This window comes from Heterodontus francisci, chromosome 11 (genome assembly GCF_036365525.1).
Source record: "Heterodontus francisci isolate sHetFra1 chromosome 11, sHetFra1.hap1, whole genome shotgun sequence".
Lineage (NCBI taxonomy): Eukaryota > Metazoa > Chordata > Chondrichthyes > Heterodontiformes > Heterodontidae > Heterodontus > Heterodontus francisci.
In genome coordinates, this window is record NC_090381.1 from 113,053,113 (window position 1) to 113,079,563 (window position 26,451).

General features: G+C 42.4%; 1 protein-coding gene across 1 annotated transcript in view; it reads right to left on the minus strand.

Annotated features, from left to right (window-relative positions):
- The window catches only part of LOC137375088 (IgGFc-binding protein-like), a 115,349-nt gene that overhangs the window by 67,468 nt on the left and 21,430 nt on the right, over window positions 1-26,451 (minus strand). The window contains exons 23-49 of the mRNA XM_068041715.1: window positions 25,731-26,329; window positions 24,804-25,365; window positions 24,271-24,470; window positions 23,769-24,149; window positions 23,373-23,659; window positions 22,654-22,934; window positions 21,694-21,831; window positions 21,433-21,605; window positions 20,968-21,052; window positions 20,670-20,738; window positions 17,461-17,705; window positions 17,086-17,369; window positions 16,669-16,946; window positions 15,921-16,519; window positions 14,994-15,555; window positions 14,461-14,660; window positions 13,959-14,339; window positions 13,563-13,849; window positions 12,844-13,124; window positions 12,543-12,646; window positions 12,136-12,151; window positions 11,882-12,007; window positions 11,537-11,793; window positions 11,156-11,240; window positions 4,658-4,726; window positions 1,008-1,255; window positions 31-208 (exon numbers count right to left, since the gene is read on the minus strand). Of these exons, the coding sequence (XP_067897816.1) occupies window positions 31-208; window positions 1,008-1,255; window positions 4,658-4,726; window positions 11,156-11,240; window positions 11,537-11,793; window positions 11,882-12,007; window positions 12,136-12,151; window positions 12,543-12,646; window positions 12,844-13,124; window positions 13,563-13,849; window positions 13,959-14,339; window positions 14,461-14,660; window positions 14,994-15,555; window positions 15,921-16,519; window positions 16,669-16,946; window positions 17,086-17,369; window positions 17,461-17,705; window positions 20,670-20,738; window positions 20,968-21,052; window positions 21,433-21,605; window positions 21,694-21,831; window positions 22,654-22,934; window positions 23,373-23,659; window positions 23,769-24,149; window positions 24,271-24,470; window positions 24,804-25,365; window positions 25,731-26,329 (6,975 nt within the window). The remainder of the gene's footprint in view (window positions 1-30; window positions 209-1,007; window positions 1,256-4,657; window positions 4,727-11,155; window positions 11,241-11,536; window positions 11,794-11,881; window positions 12,008-12,135; window positions 12,152-12,542; window positions 12,647-12,843; window positions 13,125-13,562; window positions 13,850-13,958; window positions 14,340-14,460; window positions 14,661-14,993; window positions 15,556-15,920; window positions 16,520-16,668; window positions 16,947-17,085; window positions 17,370-17,460; window positions 17,706-20,669; window positions 20,739-20,967; window positions 21,053-21,432; window positions 21,606-21,693; window positions 21,832-22,653; window positions 22,935-23,372; window positions 23,660-23,768; window positions 24,150-24,270; window positions 24,471-24,803; window positions 25,366-25,730; window positions 26,330-26,451) is intronic.

Below are 26,451 nucleotides of genomic sequence, written 5' to 3' on the forward strand. Positions count from 1 at the left end.
AGATTTTCTCACTAAGTCTATAGGACATACCACACATGCCGCAGAGCAGTCCAGCATACGTAGATGGTACAGACACATCAACATGGTGGATGCCATCAAATCTCACCAACAGGCCAAAGTTAGTCTCCAGTAAAACATAGGCACCACTCATCCGCACTACCAGGAGGTTTCTGACTGACACAGGCAGGTTTACTCTATTTCCATTCAGCTATGGAGAGAAAAATATGCTTACTGTTTACATAAATAACAAGCTAATATGCCTCATCCATACAATTACATCTACGAGTCAACTATTGTCCCACAACCTATACAATCCAAAACTTGACAGTACAAGAGATTATCACTTCTAGAAAATATTGTCCAGTGTTTTGTTTAAGTATTGATTATATAATTTACTTGTTTCCTTCGTACTTCTTGTGCACAACCTAGACTCCACAAACATGTTTTCTTTTATGAAATGAGTTACTTCTGATATAAAAATGATACCACACCTTCCTGGCAATGGCATCCAATCTGACTGATCAGGCATATGAACTGAACCTGTTGGACCTCCAGTATGCCCTGTTTGTATCATTATTCTGTCATGCACTTTATCAGATCGGTGCTGAACTACTGCCATTTAAAATTGGAACATTGAAATTAATATGCAATAAATTGTACAAATGAATCTTTCATAAGAGCGTGTTGTTTCCCAAGTTGTTTCCATGAACAGTATTGCACTCTAAATCAATGAATCATTACTTACTTCTTACAAGGGCAAACATAGTGTTCCAGCTATGAGAAAACCAGTAATGGTAAGCATCTTGAAACAAGACAATTACTAACTGTCCATACTTTAGATCCGCTTCCCTGTCCTCTCCACTCCTATCCGCACCCCAACACCCGAGTTGGAATTGCTGATTGTATTAGTACATTGTTATATAGCATCAGTGAGCCAGTAAAGATCTAAGGCAAGCCCTGTATCAGTCTATGAATAATCAAGGATAATACAGAGCAAACTCACATACCAGCACTTTATGACTTTTCATGATTGAAAGCGTGTTGTTATAGACCAATATGTGTACAGACTTCACCCAGGACACTTTGCTGTTGGTACCTCTGTGCTCATTGGTAGTTGATACTTCAAAGTAAGGCAGCGCTGAAGATTCTGTGCATAGTTTGGACAGCATATATGTGCATGTTCCCATGAAGTGGTGAACACTTGTGTCAAAAGTATTGTAGTGAGGATCTCCAGAAGCACTGCATGTAGCATGACCTGCACAGAAAATCAGCCAATTAATTGCAGTTATCTACCATTCTATTTTATAGTCAGCTGTCATATTTTACTACTTACTGTGAACACTTTTGTCCAATGGTATATGTCATAAGCATGCAGTGAAAAATGCAAATCCTCCTTCATAAAGCTGTCTTTGTGGAACATTCTTTTTCCCACCAATTTTCTCCCTTATTTCTTTCCTGGAGGTGTTGACTCACTGCTGTGGTAAGTTCCCACAGACACTGGGCACTTCCTGGTATCTTGCCAAAGTGATTATCCTTTATTGTTGACTCTCAGTGGTGAATGTTAGCAGATCAAGGTGACATCACAGCTGGGTCTGATCCTGACCTTACCTAGTGTTCACAGATACACACACACGCGCACACACACATAGACACACACACTCTTCTCTTCTCTTAGGCAGTCCCTCGGGAACGAGGATGACTTTCTTCCAATCCAGGGTTGTGGGTCCTTAGGTGACTGAATAGTCCAATTCTGAACTGCACACTCTGCCACAGGTGGGGCAGGTGGTGTTTGGTGAGGCGAGTGAATGGGATGCTCGAAATTCTGAAACCTCCTTCTGTTGATTTGCACTTGGTCGCTGTTTGGGCATGTCAATGTTGTTTGAACTGGCTGGCACCTTCGCTTCTTCTCCATTTTGGGCGGTCTCAGGCAAGAGATTCACACGAATCAGTGGAGATGTCATTTTTTCAGGGAGGCTTTAAGGACATCCTTGTAGCATTTCCTCTGCCCTCCTGGTAGCCTCTTGCCATGACGGAGCTCGGAGTGGAAAGCTTGTTTTGGGAGTCTTGCGGATGATGTGGCCCACCCAGCTTAACTGACTAGCCATGACCAATATCTCGATACTGGGGTACAGCAACTCGCTGACACCCACAACATGCGTGGATTCTTCAGCGCAGTCAAGACCATTTATGGCCCAAGTACTCAAGGACCTACCCCACTGAGAGCAAAGAATGGAGTAGTGCTGATCAAGGACAGAGAAGCAGTCAGTGCTTGTTGTAAAGAGCACTTCAAAGATCTTCTCAATCGCGACTCAGTCCTTGATGTGAGGGCCCTTGACCACATTCCACAGCATGCTACCCACCACGACCTCAGCAAACCCCCAGCCCAACATGGGATTGAAAAGGCCATCTGACAGCTACAAAACAATAAGGCCGTTGATTCCATTGATGGAATTCCCTCCAAAATTCTAACATGCAGCAGGGAAGCACTCTTGACAAATACATTGTCGCATCTCCCTCATCTGGAAGGAGGAGAGCATGCCAGGGGATCTCCAAGAGGCCGTAATTGTGACCATCTTCAAAAAAGGCTAGAAGACCGACTGTGGTAACTGCAGAGGGGATATCCCTGCTCTCCGTCCCTGGGAAGGTCATTTCAAGAGTGCTTCTCAGCCACCTCCTCCCCGTGGCTGAAGAGCTCCTACCGGAATCACAATGTGGATTCCATCCATCAAGAGGCACAGTGGACATGATCTCCACAGCAAGACAAATCCAAGAAAAATATATGGAGAAGCAGCAACCTTTATATACACATACACGCACACACAATTTTCAACAAGGGTGATGAGGAGTGCAAATTCTAGCCAGTTTTTTCCTCTCAATGATTTTGAGATCAGGATGTATCAGCTTTTTGGGAATATGTTGTAACATTTTTATAGACCAATTTTAGAATCCAACTGCTACCTAATCCTCTAATTCAAAGTTGAGCCCTTTCTGGCCTTAACCAGCTAAGCCTCGGCTCTTTATGTGATGGCTCCTTATTAATCAGGGTTGGAGTTAGGTTTTAAATTTTTAAATTTTTTACATTTCACTCAACCCCAAGTGGCCCATTTCTGAGGATTAAGAGTACTTCCATACTGCCTCAAACAGGCATGAGCACTGCAGTCAACGATCTGATTGAAACACAATTATGAACCAAGTGTATCAAGGAAGAGTGTATTGTTGGCCACCAGCTTGATAAGACACTCTTAATTATTTAAATGGGTAAATTAACTCCATATTCCACAAGGAACAGCCAACATTATAAACGAATAATCTTAGGAAATCAATGCGCTGAGGTGAAGATAACCTTGAACCTCGAAATACCACAAATCTCTCTGACAAATTTAAAGTAGTTTCACCTGAAAAAGGTAACAAGATAATGGGCTGGATTTTATGCTGTCCCCCTCAGTGAGTTTGAAGACAGGGAGAGCATTTAATCGGGCATGATGTTGGCGGAAGGGGACCCCACCACCATCATGCCTCCACCCCAATTAAGTCCATGTCTTGAAGACCCGGCCTTCCCACCATTCTGCCAATTGAGGGCCTTAAATGGGCAATTAATTCGCAATTAAGAGCCTCATGCTGCCACCACCAGTATTAGTCCAGTGGCGGGCAGGCCTGTCGCCACACTGGGAGCACAACAAGAAAACCCATGTGGGTTTCGTGCTGGCTCCCAGGGGGTGCTATCCCTCGTTGAAAGGCACAGTGTCTGATCGAGGGACCCGGCATCAGGAAGGTGGGGGGGGCCACTGACAGCCACCCCCCTGCCCTTGCTGCTGACCCTCCTACACCCACCTCCCATGCAACCCCCACCATGACTCACCTGTGGCCTGGGCCCTTGATGATCCTGGGCCTCGGGTGGGTGCGTTACCTGCAGCAGCCACCGCCTCCATGGTGGTGATGCTGAGTAAAAGGGATGCCAGCCTCTGATTGGCCAACATCTCTCAGCAGGCGGGACTTCCGTCCCCAGGGTCCTTAATGCCTTAAAGCCTGCTGCTGCCCAGTTAAGTGCCCGATTGACACCTGATGCAGCGGGCTTTCCCACAAAGAGGCATTGCAGGGCTCTCGCCAACTCTTCAGCTGGTGGCTGAGACCCCGTTGACCCCATAAAATACTGTCCATCAAGTCTGTGACACAGATGGACACCTAGATGTGTAACAGTGCTGATGGTTGGTGCTCTTCTTGTTCCAGAAACATTGACAAAGGACAAAAACTGGGGTTTGCAGATATCAGATCAGAAGCTATAGCGACCAACTTTACAGCCACAGCTGGGAAATAACTTAAATGTCAATCTCATATTTATCGGAATTTATTTACATGGATTAATGCTGCAAATTTAACAGAAATAATAAACAAAAGAGATCTGGCTCTGAGGTGGCAAAAGGGAAAACAACTTACACCCTGTATAATTCACAGTAAGATCAATTCTTGTCTTCCTTGCATCTTTATTAGAAGAAAAAATGGGCATTGGAAATGAAAAATTCTGATGGAATGTAATCAATATGTTGGGCGCACAAAGCAGTAGTCTCTAATTATCTGCTGGCAACCCATCATTAATCAGACTGCAATGAAGAAGAGCACTATCAAAGTCCCATATCACATGTAAGCTGCTTTCGTTTACCTGTTGGGTCAGGAGTCACGGTTCTGGCTGTAGTTGGGGTGCTCGTTGTGGCTGTTGTGCCACATGTTTCTGCAGAGAAAAAAATGGTAAAATCTCAGAAGAATCAACATATTACAAAATAGACCAATCACATCAACTTTCCAGGCTAGCATACATGCACATTAACCCTGATTCAGACTTTATTACTTTCTCCCTTACTCTGACCCCACTGGTCTGATGTATGTGCATGTATGTGAATGCACCGAATGTGGTTAATAAGACTGGTGAGATACAGGCGCAGATTGCCATGTGGAAATATGATGTTGTGACTATAACAGAGACCTGGCTCAAAGAAGGACAGGACTGGGTGTTAAATGTTGTTGGGTGTTCAGAAAAGATAGGAAAGGGAAAGAGGGGAAGGGGTGGCAGCATTGATTAAGGAGAGCATTGCAGTGCTGGAGAAAAAGGATGTCCCAGAGGGGTCAAGGACAGAATCAATTTGGCTAGAGCTTAGGAACATTGCTCGGTGTTGTCTATAGGCCACCAGCTAGTGGGAAGGACTAGTGGAGGAACAAATTTGCAAGGAATTACAGAGAGGTGCAAAATTTATAGGGTAGTTATAATGAGGGACTTTAATTATCCAAACATAGACTGGGATAATAGTAGTGTAAAGGGCAGTGAGGGGCAAGAGTTCCTACAGTGTGTTCAGGAAAATATTCTAGAACAATATGTTGCTAATCCAATGAGAAAAGAGGCACTGCTCGAACTGGCTCGTGGAAATGAGGTAGGCCAAGTGGATCAAGTATCAGTAGGAGAGCATTTAGGGGAGAGTGATCATGGTATCTTAAGCTTTAGGCTGACTATGGAAAAGGACAAAGAGCAATCCAGGGTAAGAATAATTAACTGGGGGAAAGCCAACTTCAATGGGGTAAGAATGGAGCTGGGGCGAATAAATTGGAGTCAAAAGCTGGCAGGAAAACCAGTAGATGAACAATGGGCTACCCTCAAAGAAGAGATAGTTCAGGCACAGTCAAGGTATGTTCCCTCGTAGGCGAAAAGTAGGGCAAACAAATCCAGAGATGACAAAGGAGAGAGTAAGATAAAGAAGAAAAAGTGTGCTTATGACAGATGCCAGGTAGAAAATACTATTGCAAACCAGGCTGACTATAGGAGGTCCAGAGCGGAAGTGAAAAAGCAAATAAGAGAAGCAAAGAAATGTCATGGAATTATAGGTATAATAGGCTTAATTAAGTAGCATTTATATATAGTTAATATATTATACCTTTTAGAATTAAAGATTGAATAAATGGTCAGTTATCAGAACTCACTGAAATTCCCCTTTAAGAAAGTAGAGTTAAATATTTCAAGGTCCCTGTTATAATAGAATTTCTGTTGCCAGGGAATTGGAAGATAAACACACACATTGCAATATCCAGTGTGACATCAGTAAGAGGTAGCAATAAACTTAATTAGTTTATTGGGTTGTTGATGCAGACAAATCGGTTCATAAGGTTGCTTTAAGGTACCATTAAAAAGGCAATTATAGATAATAAAACAATAAATGGAATGGATTTACAGGAACAAGAGCTTGTCAACACAATTATAAACACATTGACCAGTTAAATGCTCATAACTTCAAAAACAGGGGATTTCCAGTAAAACATGAAGTGGAGAGTTAGTTAATTTTGAAAGCAAGAAAAACACACACAGAAAGGTAGCACCTATATGCTAAGACATCATATGTCACCTTAGAAATAGTATAAACATGAAAGGTTCTGAAGCAAACACTTAGAAGTGTTGAGTTCCTTAAACAATTCTTCTCACCCCATGCCTTACTCGAGGGATTTAAGGCAAAAGTTTACTTTAAATTTTGATGGATATTCTGGATACATTCTGGAAAGACAATATCCAGGCTTGGGCTGATAAGTGGCAAGTAGCATTCGTGCCACACAAGTGCCAGGCAATGACCATCTCCAACAAGACAGAATCTAACCATCTCCCCTTGACATTCAATGGCATTACCATCGCTGAATCCCCCACTATCAACATCCTAGGGGCTACCATTGACCAGAAACTGAACTGGAGTAGCCATATAAATACCCTGGCTACAAGAGCAAGTCAGAGGCTAGGAATCTTGTGGCAAGTAACTCATCACCTGACTCCCCAAAGCCTGTCCACCATCTACAAGGCACTAGTTAGGAGTGTGATGGAATACTCTCCACTTGCCTGGATGGGTGCAGCTCCAACAACACTCAAGAAACTCGACACCATCCAGGACAAAGCAGCCCGCTTGACTGCCACTCCATCCACAAACATTCACTTGCTCCACCACCGACACACAGTGGCAGCAGTGTGTACCATCTACAAGATGCACTGCAGCAAAGCACCAAGGCTCCTTAGACAGCACCTTCCAAACCCGCAACCTCTACCAACTAGAAGGACAAGGGCAGCAAATGCATGGGAACATCACCACCTGCAAGTTCCCCTCCAAGCCACACACCATCCTGCCTTGGAACTATATCACCGTTCCTTCACTGTCGCTGGGTCAAAATCCTGGAACGCCCTTCCTAACAGCATTGTGAATATACCTACCTCACATGGACTGCAGTGGTTCAAGAAGGCAGCTCAACAGCACCTTCTCAAGGGCAATTATGGATGGGCAATAAATGCTGGCCTAGCCAGCGATGCCCACATCTCACGAATGAATAAAAAAAAATCTAAGATACTTTGCTGTAACATTAGCCAGGTTAAACTTTTGGATTCTATGTTAGAAATAAGAATATATGTTACATCTCATAGAGTCATAGAGATATACAGTACTGAAACAGCCCTTCGGCCCAGCGAGTCTGTGCCAACCAACACCACCCATTTATACTAATCCTACATTAATCCCATATTCCCTACCACATCCCCACCATTCTCATACCACCTACCTACACTAGGGGCAATTTATAATGTCCAATTTACCTATCAACCTGCAAGGCTTTGGCTGTGGGAAGAAACCAGGGCACCCGGCAGAAACTGACACTGTCACAGGAGAACTTGCAAACTCCGCACAGGCAGTACCCAGAACCGAACCCAGGTCACTGGAGCTGTGAGGCTGGGGTGCTAACCACTGCGCCACTCAGTAATATTTGATATTGTGATATACTTATCCACTTAAGAAGTTTATTGCCTGTTAAATTCTTTAATAAATATATAAAAGTTAATAAATTGTCTCATGTAGTATTCTGTATACAACTGCAAGAACCCTTCTCTGTGTCTCTTTAAGTGGAGAGATACGTATTGAAGAGAGTTTCCCAGACCCTAATAATATCTAGGATATTTATGATTTCGCCATAACTATTAAAAATAGGCTATCCAAAAGATTGTAATATTCTCTGTTAGTTTTCTTTCTTTGAGGGAAAACTAGTACAATTCTTTGGACCTAAATAAGTATCTGAGAATTTGTCTGGATTGAACTTAATTAAAGGAAATTCATAGGGACGTGCTCCTGATTTGGTTTAGTCCCAATAAGGGGTTAAAGTCATAAACTACTTCAGAGAGAGCATGAAAAGAGACTGGCAGCCAGGATGAAGGGAAATCCCAAAGTTTTCGATAGGCATATTAATAGTAAAAGGGTGGTAAAAAGAGGAGCGGGACCGATTAGGGACCAGAAAGGGGATTTATACGTGGAGGCAGAGGGCATAGCTGAGGTATTAAATGAATACTTTGCATCTGTCTTTACCAAGGAAGAAGATGCAACCCAAGCAATATTGAAAAAGGAAGTAAGCCAGACACTAGAGGGGTTTAAAATTGATAAAGAGGAAGTATTAGATGGGCTGTCTGTATTTAAAGTGGATAAAGCCCAGGACCAGATGAAATGCATTCAAGGATACTAAGGGAAGTGAGGATGGAAATAGCAGAGGCACTGGCCATAATTTTTCAGTCTTCCTTAGACTCTGGGGTGGTGCTAGAGGACTGGAGAATTGGAAACGTTACACCCTTGTTCAATAAAGGATGCAAAGATAAGCCCTGCAACTACAGGACAGTCAGTTTAACTTCGGTGGTGGGAAAACTTCTAGAAAAAATAATTTGGGACAAAATCAGTAGTCACATGGACAAATGCGAGTTAATTAAGGAGAGCCAGCTTTGATTTCTTAAGGGAAAATAACGTTTAACTAACTTGCTGGAGTTTTTCGAGGCGGTAGCACAGGGGGTTGCTGAGGGCAATGCTGTTGATGTAGTGTACATGGACTTTCAAAAGGCATTTGATACGGTGCCATACAACAGACTTGTGAGCAAACTTGTAGCTCATGGAATAAAAGGGACAGTCACAAAATGGATACAAAATTGGCTGAGTGACAGGAAGCAAAGAGTAGTGGTTAATGGATGTTTCTCAGGCTGGAGGAAGGTGTGTAGTGGAGTTCCCCAGGGATCAGTGTTGGGACCCTTGCTTTTCCTGATATATATTAATGGCCTTGGTGTACATGGCACAATTTCAAAGTTTATAGATGATACGAAACTTGGAAGCATTGTGAACAGTGAGGAGGATAGTGTAGAACTTCAAAGGACATAGACAAGTTGGTGGAATGCGCAGACAGGTAGCAGATGAGGCTCAATGCAGAGAAATGTGAAGTGATTCATTTTGGTAGGAAGGGTATGGAGAGACAATATAGAAGAAGGGGTACTATTCTAAAAGGGTTGCAGGAGCAGAGAGACCTAGGTGTATATGTGCATAAGTCATTGAAGTTGGTGGGGCAGGTTGCGAGAGCAGTTAATAAAGCATACAGTATCCTGGGCTTTATTAATAGGGGCATAGAGTACAAGAGCAAGGAAGTTATGTTGAACTTGCATAAGACACTAATGCGGCCTCAGCTGGAGCACTGCATCCAGTTCTGGGCGCGCACTTTAGGAAAGACATGAGGGCACTGGAGAGAGTACAGAAATGATTCACAAGAATGGTTCCAGGGATGAGGAATTTCAGTTATGAAGATAGATTGGAGATGTTAGGACTGTTTTCCTTGGAGAGGTGAAGGCTGAGAGGTGATTTGATAGAGGTATTCAAAATCATGAGGGGTCTGGACGGAGTATATAGAGAGAAACTCACAGAATCACAGAATTGTTACAGCACAGAAGGAGGCCATTCGGCCCATCGACTCTGCACTGGCTTTCTGAAAGAGCAATTCCCTCAGTTCCATTCCCCTGCCTTCTCCCCATAACTCTGCACATTCTTCATTTTCATATAATTGTCTAATTCCCTTTTGAATGCTTCAATTGCAAACTTCTCTGACTAAATACTTTATACAGAAGCTGTTCCCACTCATGAAAGGATCAGGAATGAGAGCGCACAGATTTAAGGTATTTGGTAACAGATGCAAAAGTGACATGAAGAAAAACTTTTTCACGCAGTGTGTGGTTCAGGTCTGGAATGCACTCCCTGAGAACATGGTGGAGGCAGATTCAATTGAACCATTCAAAAGGGAATTAGACAGTTATATGAAAAGGAAGAATGTGCAGCGTTATGGGGAGAAGGCACGGGAATGGAACTGAGGGAATTGCTCTTTCGAAGAGTCAGTGCAGACACGATGGGCTTAATGGCCTCCTTCTGCACTGTAATGACTCTGTGATCCTGTGGCTCTGTCTCCAGCTACACGTACCAAAATACAGTGTGCACGGCCCTCATCATATCAAAATGGGCTATCATTGGAAGCTATTGCACAACCCTTCAGGAAATGAAACCTAACTTCACATGGGCAAAACTAACACTTAATGAATTTACTTTCAAAGGTAATCATTTTGGAGAACAAAGAAGCCATTCAAATTCAGACTATCAGAACATCAACCATCAAGACCAGTCAGGGAACTCCAGCCACAGAAAGAACTTGAAAAGCCATCTTTAATTCCAGAACAAGGTGGAGAGACAGAAACAAAATTCAGCTAAGGCATTTGAATCCTGCTGAGACGAGTTGGCAACCAACTGCAGCAGAGAAGTTAAGATTGCCTTTTTAACAACTCGCCCGCCAATGAAAATGGAAAGAAGAGATAGCAGCACCATCTTCAAAATGAGGTGTAGCATTCCAGGAGACTTCATCAACCCAGCAAGGGCAGGAGGACCAGTAACAGGTCTGCAAATTTAAAACTTAGCTTTCAACAGAATCCCACAGGTGTTTCCTGAAAAAAGCAGATTTCGACACCTTGAAATCTTAATGCTTCTTACCCTTTACCTTCTATCTATATTTCCTTGAGTATGTATGAGAGAATGAATGCATGCATGGGTGCGGCTGCGAACATTTCAGGTGACTAACGTTGAATAAATATTTAATCTTCTGTTTTAAACTCACGCAAAACTGCCACTATGTTTACTTGAGCAACAAAACACAGCAGCGGAAAAAATAATTTAAACAGTTGGGAGGTGACCAGTGGAAACCAGCCTCGCCATTTCCCACCTGACCTTAACAAAGTGCTAATTACATCGACATTAAAGTCACGTAACAAATGAGCCACAATATTTCAGACAAATTAGTCATGTTTACGAACCTCCACAGCATCCAATATGGAAGGAGATGTCATCCACAGCAACATCACTGCGATAATCATTTCCCCGGACTGCTTCAATGAGGATCTGCAAGAGAAAACATCACAATATCAGCAGGCTAAAGATTGCAATGGCAAGTCAAACAATAGGATTTCAGTATCTCTACATCAGTAACACTGGGAAATGAGATGAACACATCAATCAATGAGCATGTTTTGATGAAACAACTCCCGATGTCTCCACTGAATTGTAATTCACAGGTTCGATTTTATCAGAAGAAAAGAGAACTTGAGTTTTCTTCCAACTTAAGCCCTGAATTGCCCGAAATCCTCTAAAACAAAATCAGATTATAAAATCACAAAAATATTTTCCGCACAGTTTACCTGAGAATTTCCAGAAAGGTAAAGGCCTACTTCTCCTGCGATCCATCTGTTACCCTTATTTCCTGTCTCTGACCACATTAGTACCGCTGTCTTGCCTTCAACCTGGTAAACTTTCAAAGCCATGCTTCGAGCTACTCCATACATGTGGTACCAGAATCGCAAGCACTGAGCCCCTGTCTTTTGACATGGAGGACTGACCAGATCGGCTCTGTCTCCCTCGTTGCGGTCATTGCCTTCAATGTAGATGTAGTGACCACCTGGACACACAATTAGGCTCATTGATTAGAAACAAATCATCTGCTCTATCAACCCTGACTGGCAAGATAAGGATCTCTTATCACCTACCTGCTGTGGTGTGGTCATAGGACGGCCCTGTGTGAGCTGATGGTGTCGATCCACTGATGCGTTTCCAGTCAAAATTATCTGTCTTGGATTGTGTCCAATTGCACAGGTCAATGTCAAAATTACAGTCTAATGCACAACCTGTGGATTTAATAAAGAACATCTGTTTGCATCTTCAATACACTGGGCATCATCGAGAAACTGAAACCAGATGTTCAAAAACAAACTACTCCATAAAACCATCGCAAGGAAGTAACTCAGGTAACAACTGGACTGGAATCAGCTTGACAGTTCCTCCTTGCAAAGATTCATGCTGAAAATGTGGCAGAGACATTCAATGAAGTCATTACTCTACTCAAACAACAACAACTTATATTTATATACCCCCTTCATCGTAATAAAACTTCCCAAAGTGCTTCACAGGAGCATTATAAAGCAACCCTGCCCACATAAGGAGATATGCGGTCTGATGACCAAAAACTTGCTCAAAGAGATAGGTTTTAAGGAGTATCTTCAAGGAGGAAAGCGAGCTGGAGAGGTGGAAAGGTGTACGGAGGGAATTCCAGAGCTTCGGGCCTGGGCAACTGAAGGCACGGCCACCAATCGAGCAGTGATTAAAATCGGGAAAGCTCAAGGGGCCAAAATTACATTGCTGTTGTTGTACCTGACGATGATACAGACACATCACCCAAAATATTCTTATGTGATAATATTTTGACAGGATAAAGAGAAATGTTGAAATATTGAAGCAATACTCTGTGAAAAACACTACATTCAACAATGTATCATGTTAAAAAGTGATTACCTCAGTGTTGCTTGGAAAATTTTCTTCAACTAATCTCAGCCTCAGCCTCATTATAAATAACAGGCATGTATTTTTTTAAAGGAAATTGTGTTTTTATCAGAAAAATTGAAAAATAAAATAGAGGAAAAGAACAAGTAAAGATGTTTAACATCAAACTTACTTTTCTCAACACAGCCACTCTGCTCCCTCCAGTCTCCCAGAACAACACCAATTGCTTCACAGGCTGAAGCGTATGACTCCAGAGCATTGCACAGCAGCACAGAATCTCCTCCAGTGACACAATAATCGTACACACAGCTCTCAAAGTACAACTGAGGAGGGATATACCAGTGACAATCTTTGAAAGGACCATTGCTGGCCAAAATAATTTTGCAGTATCCCTCTGCCTCTTCATTTGTTGGTGGCTCACATGTCGGTGGCAGTGGAGCGGTTTGATTGCACCTATGTAAGTAAAATCAGGTGTGACTTCTCTCTTAAATAAAAAATATCTCCCATTCTATTTAATCCTTTTCAAACTTCAATGAATATGGGAAGGAAAAGAATACTATGTGCTATCAAAATTGCCCCTTAAAATAAATCCAAAGGTATGAGCATACTTCAATTATGCATCGGTGATATTTCATTGAAACATATCCCAATACCAATACTGATAAATTCATTTCAGCTACTCACTGTGTCCCATCAGGAATCAACAAAACTGCTCACAAGTGTTGATTTGGACATTTGCAGGACATCTCAGCCGTGCCTGAATGTATTTCAATCATTTTAACACCAACTAATTACTCCAATAACTGTACTTACTGCCATAGCTTCTCATTCTCTGCTTATCAGCAACACTGCATTTACCTGAACTTACAATGTATTGCAGGAAATACTCACGGCCAGTCATCGTCAGTCACTGTCCAGCTGTTTCCAAACTGATTGGAATCCGAGGCTAGAATTCCATCAGGCTTCAAGAAGTCATCGAGCTGGTCATCAGTATAGGTACCACATAAGCCACACAGCTGCCCTTTGTATCTCTCATCCACCACCACAAACAGTTCATGATCTCCATTAAACTTCAGCTGAAGACCAAAGCCAGTCTGGACCATGACAAATGATCCCACCATTGATATGTTTACCAAAGAATGGGGACTCACAGGGAGCTCAACCTTCACTCCATCAACCTATGCAAAAGATTACCTGGATTAGTAATACAAGTCACAAACACAGTAGCTACCTCTCTTCAGCATTACAATAATTCTGAAAACTCTACTGATCAGAAACGTTACTCACATAAACAAGCTTATTTTTCCTCACTGCAATATGAAGGTCATCAAGTTGCAGAGCAATCGAATTAATGGCAGACCATGTTGGGCTGCCTCTGTGTTCATTTCTACTTGTCACAGAAAACCGAACGGATGTATTTCCACAAGTCTCAGCCACCGTATAATTGCAGGTACCCTGGAAGTGATACAGCTTCCTGTCAAATGTCGTATAGTGCGGGTCTCCGTAAATGTGACAGGTCGCAGTGTCCGCTCGGTAACATCCCAAATTTCCGTCCTGCACTTTGCAAATTTCCTCTGGTCCACAAGATGCTGCTTCGCACTCTACTTGGTCATTTCCAATACATCGGCACCTGTTTAGACATCCGTCTTCCCAGAACATTGCCCCTTTCTGACAGACAAAGAGCAAGGGTTACTTTCAAAATTGCTACATGCTCCTCATGTAAGCACAATGTTACGCGCAGAAGAACCAAATGGCACCGAAAACACTTATTACTGCTCTTACAACTTACCTCATAGTATTTCTTGCCGTGGACGCAGCCACAGTTCTCAACAGGCACACACGAGCTTCCACTGAGGACAGACCCATTATTGCACTCACAGTCCTCCACACAGGGCTTGCTGCAATTCCATGGAGTTAAACGGTCTGTGCATGTGGCCGGACAAGCACTGGCACATGCATTGTAGTGGCTATTGGCTGGACAGCTCACAGCTGAAAGCAAAGAAGGTACAAGTAAATCTTTCCAGTTTCTCAGACCAGAAAATGTCTACACTAAGATAATGTCAATCGAGAAAGAAGACTTGTGTAGGAAATGCTAAACACGCCTACTTCCTGAATCAACCTGGATTGCAAGAATGGAAAGTATAAAAACAAACACACAAGCCAATTGAATTAAAAGAACTCTAACATGAAATAACAATTCTGCAACAAAGCAAACAACCTAACACAACACGGTAAACAGAGACTTTTCCCTGACACAATACTGTACCAATTTTGAATAAGCAAATATTGAAGCGGAAACAACAGGAGCTAGCAAATACGTACAACAGAAAGTGGAGTTTCTCCACGGTGGAATGGTCACTCCTGCACTTTGACACGCATCTGCATAGATTTGGAGGGCATTACACAGAGCATCTTGGCTTCCTGCCAACAAGCACAGTTCAACAACACAGCTTTCGAAGATACCAATGGGATTTATTACAGAGTGGCACTTTACAAATGGACCTTGTTGACTGGTGATCAGACCACAGAAATCATCGCTTTGGTACAGGTTCTTATCAGCGGGCAGACATTCCTCAGGGCTGCCCGGGTCACAACCTGGATCATCCGGTGGCACCTTCCAGCTATTTCCCAGCTCATTAGAATCTTTGGCTTGCTCTCCATCGGATTTCATGTAATCATCCTTTCTCATTCCATTGTAGTTCCCGCACATACCACAAGTCTTATTAAAATATGTACTCGGCACTTTCACTTCCACCGAATGATCAGTGTCATAAGAAACAACAAGCCCAAAATCTGTCACCAGGACCACATATCTTCCGCTCCTGCTCACGCTCACGGCGCCATCAACTAGGGTCACGGGTAAGGTTGTCCACACTTCATCAACCTGAACAGAAGAGCAACATTTAGATTGATCAGGACTCTTTGTACACAGTCTGCATCCCTTTACTCAATACACCCAACAAATCTGAACAGCGACCCATCTACCGTCTGACTGCAGTCATGGAGTAAACACAATATTTAGCATCAGACTGATGGACATTTTACACGAGGTTCACAGCACTCTCTTTAGACTTGTATTGAAATGAAAAATGTCACATTAATCACTTTAACACTCTTTATACTGCACAATATATTCCTAGTCATTCATCTCCAATGTAATACAAGTTCTATGTAAGGACTGCTTCAGAATAAAAAGTTGGTATAAAATGCAATACTTTTGATAACACAATCTAGCAATAACAAACTTACCAACACACGATGAGATTCCCTCTTGACAATCCAGACACTATGGCTGTGAACAACTACCCGAACTCTCTGAACATAAGATACTTTAGCATTGCCACGATTTTCATTTTTTGCTTCGATGTTGAAGTATGGAAGAGACGAGGAATTTGTGCACAGCTTGGCGATCGTATAGGTGCACGTCCCCATGAAATGATGGGTCGCTTTGTCAAACGTATTGTAATGTGGGTCATTATGGACTCTGCAGATGCCGTATGCATGTGGGTAGCAACCAGGAACTCCGTTTGCAATTCCACAGTATGAATCCGTAGCACACGTTGAACTCCAGCACACTAGTTTACTGCCTGCTGAAGGACATCTGCATTTCGTTGAACAGGTATCATCCGTCCAGAATTCAGATCCCACTGGGTAGTGTTTGCCTTCAGACCAGCAGCCACACTGACTTCTTGGCACACATCTGTCGTTGTAGAAGACGTAACCACTATCACACACACAGCCTTCGACGCAAGGCTGGGAGCAGCTGGATGGAGCATCTGGATTGACACAAGTAGCTGGACAGGCTGAGCCACACTGCTCATAGTGACTATTCACTCCACACTTTAAAGCTGGAAACAGAATTCAAAAGGTCACTCATTATTTTAACGTTAAATTCCTTCCATCTAACACTTTCATGAAAAACAAAACAGTTCAAACATACATCAAGCCTTTATGTCCCCACAAAGTATAATCTAGCAATATAGCCTCAAACACTTACGGCAGAAGGTCTCATTCCTCCAAGCTTCCACTCTCACTCCCTTTGCCTGGCATGCATCAGCGTAGGACTGCAAACTGCCGCACAAAGACCCTGTCTGCGGGGCTATCGCACACAGGTCATACACACAGTCACTAAAATAAACCTTCGGGTCTACTACAGAGTGGCACTCTTTGAAGGGACCGTGTGAATCCATGATTATTCCACAGTAATATTTACTTTCTATGATGTGCTTTTCGTCATCAGTGCAATTTGGTTTGAGGCCAATGTCAGGAACACACCTGGAAAAATAACAGCATCACCAATGAGAAATGGTTAAAACTATATAAAGCCTGTAAGCAAACGGCGCAACTGCAGCAATTAGAAACTTGCGGGTTTATTAAGGAACAGAAACAACCCGAACACTTCCATACAGTGTACCTTGTATCATTTTGAGTTTGCCAGCTGTTGCCCAAGCTGACGGAATCAGGCTCCATCACTCCATCTGGATTGAGGAAATCATCTCTTCTGTCGTCATTATAGTTTCCACACATTCCACACACCTTCCCCTTGAAGATACTGGGAAGAGTTACCTCTGCTCGATGCCTCCCATCAAACTTCACTCTCAATCCAAAATCGGTGCTCACAACGACATACTGTCCACTTAGGCCAATGAGAACACCTGAAGTGACTGACAAAGGCAGCACCACTACTTCTCCATCAACCTGGAAACATAGAAACATTGATCGATTTATTCTTCAGCAAATAGACCTTTCCATATACTTGGTGAAGATACTTCAAATATCCAATTCGTACCTTTACCACACGTCCCTTCTCTAATGTTATTTTATGATTGTAAACATTAACGTTGACATGTTTCACATACGATACATAGGAATTTCCTGATCGGTGCTCATTTGCAGCTTCAACATTGAAATAAGGCAGAGTACTGTTGGCGTCGCATAGTTTTGATAAGGTATACGTGCACGTTCCCATGAAGTTATGAGCTTGTTTATCAAAGGTATTGTAGTGAGGATCACCTTGCACAGTGCAGGACGATTCTATAAATTGTAAAACAAAGATCAATTGATGGCAGCGCAGTACATCCAACACCAAGTTCAATTATTTTATACTCTACTGCTCTTATCTTCTTCCACATGCTGACTACACATGTGACTGCTGTATTTTACAAACAAGGCATTGTTGAAACTCTGTCAGATCATTACTTCTCAGAACTCCCTCAAAATGGATCCATCGTACCAGGAATTTACGCTCCTGTCGTGAGCATTTCCCCGTCTACTGCAGGCAACACCACCCTGAATGGCTGGAACTCTTGTTGCTCTGTCAGTTTCTATGATGCCATCTTATACGTGTACTAAACTTGTGATAACTGAGAAGGTCACTAGCAGAAAAATAAGTGATACTCACAAACGCAAGTCAAGCAACAAAATCTACTAGAACATTCAAACATGCTTTTATCACATTCACCTTTCCACAAAGTCAGTAAGAGTAAAACTGGGGCCCAAGAATTGATCCCTGCGGTACCCCACTAGTCACAGCCTGCCAATACGAGAATGACACATTTGTTCCTGCTCTCTGCTTTCTGCCTGTTAACAAATCCTTAATCCATGCCAGTATATTACCTCCAATTCCATGTGCTTTAATTTTGCTAACCAACTTTCTGTGGGGGACTTTATCAAAAGCCTTCTGAAAATCCAAGTATACCACATCCACCTACTCCCCTTTATCGATTTTGTTCGTAACGTCCTCAAAAAAACTCTAACAGATTCGTCAAATATCATTTCCCATTTATAAATCCATGTTGACTATACCCAATCGGATTATTATTATCCAAGTGTCCATTTATCACATCCTTTAGAATAGATGCTACCATTTTACCAACGACTGATGGAAGGCTAACAGGTCTGTAATTCCCTGTTTTCTCTCTCCGTCCCTTCTTAATAGTGGGGTGACATTTGCGACCTTCCAATCTGCAGGAACTGCTCCAGAATGTATAGAATTTTGGAAGATGATCGCCAATGCATCCATGATCTCCACAGCTACCTCTTTCAACACTCTGGGATGTAGAATATCAGCTCCTAGGGACTTAGCAACTTTCAGCCCCATTAATTTCTCCAATACAACTTTCTTAGTAATACTAATTTCCTTCAATTCCTCATTCCCCCTAATCCCTTGGATCTCTAATTCTGGGAGATTTCTTGTATCTTCCTCAGTGAAGACAGACACAAAGTAATCATTGAACTTCTCTGCCATTTCTCTAATCCCCATTATAAATTCTCCTGACTCTGCCTGTAATGGACCCACATTTGTCGTTTCCTTTTTACGTACCTGTCGAAGCTTTTACAATCCGTTTTTATAGCTTTTGCGAGCTTACATTCGTATTCTATTCTCCCTCTCTTTATCAGTTTCTTCGTTCTCCTTTGCTGTACTCTAAAATCCTCCCAATCCTCAGGTTTACTACTATTTCTGCAACTTTATAGGCCTTTTCCTTTAATCTTATACAATCCTTAACTTCCTTTGTTGTCCATGGTTGTCTGCCTTTACTTTTGGGGTTTTTGTGCCTTGAAGGAATGTATAGTTGCTGTAAACTATGTAATATTTCTTTAAAGACTATCCATTGCCTATGTACTGTCATGCCTTTTAATGTACTTTCGCATTCCACCTCAGCGAATTTGCCCCTCATACCTTCATAATTTCCTTTATTTAAATTTAACATCCTGGCTTCAGATTGAACTACCTCACTTTCAAACATAAGCATGCAATGAATATTGTCTCTATGGATTTTAAGAAAGTACTTGACAAAGTGACACCTAAAATGTTGGTTAACAAAGTTGAGGCTCATGGAATAGGAGGATCAGTGGGAGCTTGGATAAAAAAATTGGCTTCAGGACAGAAAACAGCAAGACGTGGCGAATGTTTGTTTGCAGTCTGGAGCATGGTAGGCAGTGCTGTTCCCCAAGGGTGAGTGCTGGGACCAATGGTTTTTTTTGATAGATGTAAATGACATGGATATTGGAATACATGGTAAAATTTCAAAGTTTGCCGATGATACCAAACTTGGAGGAGTGGCAAACAATGACAATGATACAAATCGACTGCCACAGGAAATAGATAGGCTCACAGAATGGGCAGACAAGTGGCAGGTGGAATTTAATAGTGTGAGATCATGCATTTTGTGGAAAAGGGATAGGGAGAGGGAATACAGACTTAATGGCACAGTTCTAAAGTGTGTGCAGGGACAGAGGGGACTGGGGGTGCATGTGCACAGATGCTTGAAGGTGGCACGACAAACTGAGAGAGTAGTTAGCAAAGCATATGGGAGCTTGTGCTTCATAAATAGGAGTATGATTACAAAAGCATGAAGTATGCTGAACCTTTATAAAGCTCTGATTAGGCCGCAATTAGATTACTGCATCCAGTTCTGGTCACCATACTTTAGAAAGGATGTGAGGGTCCTTGAGAGAGTGGAGAGGACATTTACCAGAATGGTTCTAGGGATGAAGGATTTTAGCTAAAAGGTTAGGTTGCAGAAGCTGGGGTTGTCGTCCTTGGTGCATAGGACGTTGAGGGGAGATCTCATTGCAGTGAGAAAGTTTAGGACAGCTTTAGGTAAGGTAGACAAGGAAAATCTGTTTCCATTAGCTGATGGTACAAGGACTAGGTGACACAGATTTAAGGCTGTGGGCAAGAGATGCAGTGCGAATGTGAGGAAGAACATTTTTACGTAGCGAGTGCTAATGACCTGGAACTCGCTGCCTACGAGGGTGGTGGAAAAGGAGGAGATTGATGATTTCAAAAGGAAATTGGATGGGCACTGAAAGGAAATAAACTTGCAGAGCTATGGGGACAGAGCAGGATAATGGAACTGATTAGATTGCTCCACGGAGGGCCGGCATAGACTCTCGGGGTCAAATGGCCTCCATCTGTCCCGTAATGACTCTATGGCTGCAATTAAGAAGAGCAATACCGAGGTCCCATTTCACATGTAAGCTGCTTTCGTTTACCTGTTGTGTCGGGAGTCACGGTTCTGGCTGTAGTTGGGGTGCTCGTAGGGGCTGTTGTGCCACACGTTTCTGCAGAGAAAAAAATGGTAAAAACTCAGAAAAATCTACATGTCATAAAATAGAGCAATCACGCCAACTTCCAGCCTAGCCAACTGTGCAAAATTAATAAGAACGACACACTATGACAAGAGATTGCGCAAAAACCAAAACTAAAACCACTGGTAGTTTCATTTATATTTATGTCACAAAAACAAATGAGCCACAATATACGCCAGACAAATTAATCATGTTTACGAACCTCCACAGCATCCAATATGGAAGGAGATGTCATCCACAGCAACATCACTGCGATAATCATTTCCCCGGACTGCTTCAATGAGGATCTGCAAGAGAAAACATCACAATATCAGCAGGCTAAAGATTGCAATGGCAAGTCAAACAATAGGATTTCAGTATCTCTACATCAGTAACACTGGGAAATGAGATGAACACATCAATCAATGAGCATGTTTTGATGAAACAACTCCCGATGTCTCCACTGAATTGTAATTCACAGGTTCGATTTTATCAGAAGAAAAGAGAACTTGAGTTTTCTTCCAATTTAAGCCCTGAATTGCCCGAAATCCTCTAAAACAAAATCAGACTATAAAATCACAAAAATATTTTCCACACTGTTTACCTGAGAATTTCCAGAAAGGTAAAGGCCTACTTCTCCTGCGATCCATCTGTTACCCTTATTTCCTGTCTCTGACCACATTAGTACCGCTGTCTTGCCTTCAACCTGGTAAACTTTCAAAGCCATGCTTCGAGCTACTCCATACATGTGGTACCAGAATCGCAAGCACTGAGCCCCTGTCTTTTGACATGGAGGACTGACCAGATCGGCTCTGTCTCCCTCGCTGCGATCATTGCCTTCAATGTAGATGTAGTGACCACCTGGACACACAATTAGGCTCATTGATTAGAAACAAATCATCTGCTCTATCAACCCTGACTGGCAAGATAAGGATCTCTTATCACCTACCTGCTGTGGTGTGGTCATAGGACGGCCCTGTGTGAGCTGATGGTGTCGATCCACTGATGCGTTTCCAGTCAAAATTATCTGTCTTGGATTGTGTCCAATTGCACAGGTCAATGTCAAAATTACAGTCTAATGCACAACCTGTGGATTTAATAAAGAACATCTGTTTGCATCTTCAATACACTGGGCATCATCGAGAAACTGAAACCAGATGTTCAAAAACAAACTACTCCATAAAACCATCGCAAGGAAGTAACTCAGGTAACAACTGGGCTGGAATCAGCTTGACAGTTCCTCCTTGCAAAGATTCATGCTGAAAATGTGGCAGAGACATTCAATGAAGTCATTACTCGACTCAAACAACAACAACTTATATTTATATACCCCCTTCATCGTAATAAAACTTCCCAAAGTGCTTCACAGGAGCATTATAAAGCAACCCTGCCCACATAAGGAGATATGCGGTCTGATGACCAAAAACTTGCTCAAAGAGGTAGGTTTTAAGGAGTATCTTCAAGGAGGAAAGAGAGCTGGAGAGGTGGAGAGGTGTACGGAGGGAATTCCAGAGCTTCGGGCCTGGGCACCTGAAGGCACGGCCACCAATCGAGCAGTGATTAAAATCGGGAAAGCTCAAGGGGCCAAAATTATTTTGCTGTTGTTGTACCTGACGATGATACAGACACATCACCCAAAATATTCTTATGTGATAATATTTTGACAGGATAAAGAGAAATGTTGAAATATTGAAGCAATACTCTGTGAAAAACACTACATTCAACAATGTATCATGTTAAAAAGTGATTACCTCAGTGTTGCTTGGAAAATTTTCTTCAACTAATCTCAGCCTCAGCCTCATTATAAATAACAGGCATGCATTTTTTAAAGGAAATTGTGTTTTATCAGAAAAATTGAAAAATAAAATAGAGGAAAAGAACAAGTAAAGATGTTTAACATCAAACTTACTTTTCTCAACACAGCCACTCTGCTCCCTCCAGTCTCCCAGAACAACACCAATTGCTTCACAGGCTGAAGCGTATGACTCCAGAGCATTGCACAGCAGCACAGAATCTCCTCCAGTGACACAATAATCGTACACACAGCTCTCAAAGTACAACTGAGGAGGGATATACCAGTGACAATCTTTGAAAGGACCATTGCTGGCCAAAATAATTTTGCAGTAGCCCTCTGCCTCTTCATTTGTTGGTGGCTCACATGTCGGTGGCAGTGGAGCGGTTTGATTGCACCTATGTAAGTAAAATCAGGTGTGACTTCTCTCTTAAATAAAAAATATCTCCCATTCTATTTAATCCTTTTCAAACTTCAATGAATATGGGAAGGAAAAGAATACTATGTGCTATCAAAATTGCCCCTTAAAATAAATCCAAAGGTATGAGCATACTTCAATTATGCATCGGTGATATTTCATTGAAACATATCCCAATACCAATACTGATAAATTCATCTCAGCTATTCACTGTGTCCCATCAGGAATCAACAAAACTGCTCACAAGTGTTGATTTGGACATTTGCAGGACATCTCAGCCGTGCCTGAATGTATTTCAATCATTTTAACACCAACTAATTACTCCAATAACTGTACTTACTGCCATAGCTTCTCATTCTCTGCTTATCAGCAACACTGCATTTACCTGAACTTACAATATATTGCAGGAAATACTCACGGCCAGTCATCGTCAGTCACTGTCCAGCTGTTTCCAAACTGATTGGAATCCGAGGCTAGAATTCCATCAGGCTTCAAGAAGTCATCGAGCTGGTCATCAGTATAGGTACCACATAAGCCACACAGCTGCCCTTTGTATCTCTCATCCACCACCACAAACAGTTCATGATCTCCATTAAACTTCAGCTGAAGACCAAAGCCAGTCTGGACCATGACAAATGATCCCACCATTGATATGTTTACCAAAGAATGGGGACTCACAGGGAGCTCAACCTTCACTCCATCAACCTATGCAAAAGATTACCTGGATTAGTAATACAAGTCACAAACACAGTAGCTACCTCTCTTCAGCATTACAATAATTCTGAAAACTCTACTGATCAGAAACGTTACTCACATAAACAAGCTTATTTTTCCTCACTGCAATATGAAGGTCATCAAGTTGCAGAGCAATCGAATTAATGGCAGACCATGTTGGGCTGCCTCTGTGTTCATTTCTACTTGTCACAGAAAACCGAACGGATGTATTTCCACAAGTCTCAGCCACCGTATAATTGCAGGTACCCTGGAAGTGATACAGCTTCCTGTCAAATGTCGTATAGTGCGGGTCTCCGTAAATGTGACAGGTCGCAGTGTCCGCTCGGTAACATCCCAAATTTCCGTCCTGCACTTTGCAAATTTCCTCTGGTCCACAAGATGCTGCTTCGCACTCTACTTGGTCATTTCCAATACATCGGCACCTGTTTAGACATCCGTCTTCCCAGAACATTGCCCCTTTCTGACAGACAAAGAGCAAGGGTTACTTTCAAAATTGCTACATGCTCCTCATGTAAGCACAATGTTACGCGCAGAAGAACCAAATGGCACCGAAAACACTTATTACTGCTCTTACAACTTACCTCATAGTATTTCTTGCCGTGGACGCAGCCACAGTTCTCAACAGGCACACACGAGCTTCCACTGAGGACAGACCCATTATTGCACTCACAGTCCTCCACACAGGGCTTGCTGCAATTCCATGGAGTTAAACGGTCTGTGCATGTGGCCGGACAAGCACTGGCACATGCATTGTAGTGGCTATTGGCTGGACAGCTCACAGCTGAAAGCAAAGAAGGTACAAGTAAATCTTTCCAGTTTCTCAGACCAGAAAATGTCTACACTAAGATAATGTCAATCGAGAAAGAAGACTTGTGTAGGAAATGCTAAACACGCCTACTTCCTGAATCAACCTGGATTGCAAGAATGGAAAGTATAAAAACAAACACACAAGCCAATTGAATTAAAAGAACTCTAACATGAAATAACAATTCTGCAACAAAGCAAACAACCTAACACAACACGGTAAACAGAGACTTTTCCCTGACACAATACTGTACCAATTTTGAATAAGCAAATATTGAAGCGGAAACAACAGGAGCTAGCAAATACGTACAACAGAAAGTGGAGTTTCTCCACGGTGGAATGGTCACTCCTGCACTTTGACACGCATCTGCATAGATTTGGAGGGCATTACACAGAGCATCTTGGCTTCCTGCCAACAAGCACAGTTCAACAACACAGCTTTCGAAGATACCAATGGGATTTATTACAGAGTGGCACTTTACAAATGGACCTTGTTGACTGGTGATCAGACCACAGAAATCATCGCTTTGGTACAGGTTCTTATCAGCGGGCAGACATTCCTCAGGGCTGCCCGGGTCACAACCTGGATCATCCGGTGGCACCTTCCAGCTATTTCCCAGCTCATTAGAATCTTTGGCTTGCTCTCCATCGGATTTCATGTAATCATCCTTTCTCATTCCATTGTAGTTCCCGCACATACCACAAGTCTTATTAAAATATGTACTCGGCACTTTCACTTCCACCGAATGATCAGTGTCATAAGAAACAACAAGCCCAAAATCTGTCACCAGGACCACATATCTTCCGCTCCTGCTCACGCTCACGGCGCCATCAACTAGGGTCACGGGTAAGGTTGTCCACACTTCATCAACCTGAACAGAAGAGGAACATTTAGATTGATCAGGACTCTTTGTACACAGTCTGCATCCCTTTACTCAATACACCCAACAAATCTGAACAGCGACCCATCTACCGTCTGACTGCAGTCATGGAGTAAACACAATATTTAGCATCAGACTGATGGACATTTTACACGAGGTTCACAGCACTCTCTTTAGACTTGTATTGAAATGAAAAATGTCACATTCATCACTTTAACACTCTTTATACTGCACAATATATTCCTAGTCATTCATCTCCAATGTAATACAAGTTCTATGTAAGGACTGCTTCAGAATAAAAAGTCGGTATAAAATGCAATACTTTTGATAACACAATCTAGCAATAACAAACTTACCAACACACGATGAGATTCCCTCTTGACAATCCAGACACTATGGCTGTGAACAACTACCCGAACTCTCTGAACATAAGATACTTTAGCATTGCCACGATTTTCATTTTTTGCTTCGATGTTGAAGTATGGAAGAGACGAGGAATTTGTGCACAGCTTGGCGATCGTATAGGTGCACGTCCCCATGAAATGATGGGTCGCTTTGTCAAACGTATTGTAATGTGGGTCATTATGGACTCTGCAGATGCCGTATGCATGTGGGTAGCAACCAGGAACTCCGTTTGCAACTCCACAGTATGAATCCGTAGCACACGTTGAACTCCAGCACACTAGTTTACTGCCTGCTGAAGGACATCTGCATTTCGTTGAACAGGTATCATCCGTCCAGAATTCAGATCCCACTGGGTAGTGTTTGCCTTCAGACCAGCAGCCACACTGACTTCTTGGCACACATCTGTCGTTGTAGAAGACGTAACCACTATCACACACACAGCCTTCGACGCAAGGCTGGGAGCAGCTGGATGGAGCATCTGGATTGACACAAGTAGCTGGACAGGCTGAGCCACACTGCTCATAGTGACTATTCACTCCACACTTTAAAGCTGGAAACAGAATTCAAAAGGTCACTCATTATTTTAACGTTAAATTCCTTCCATCTAACACTTTCATGAAAAACAAAACAGTTCAAACATACATCAAGCCTTTATGTCCTCACAAAGTATAA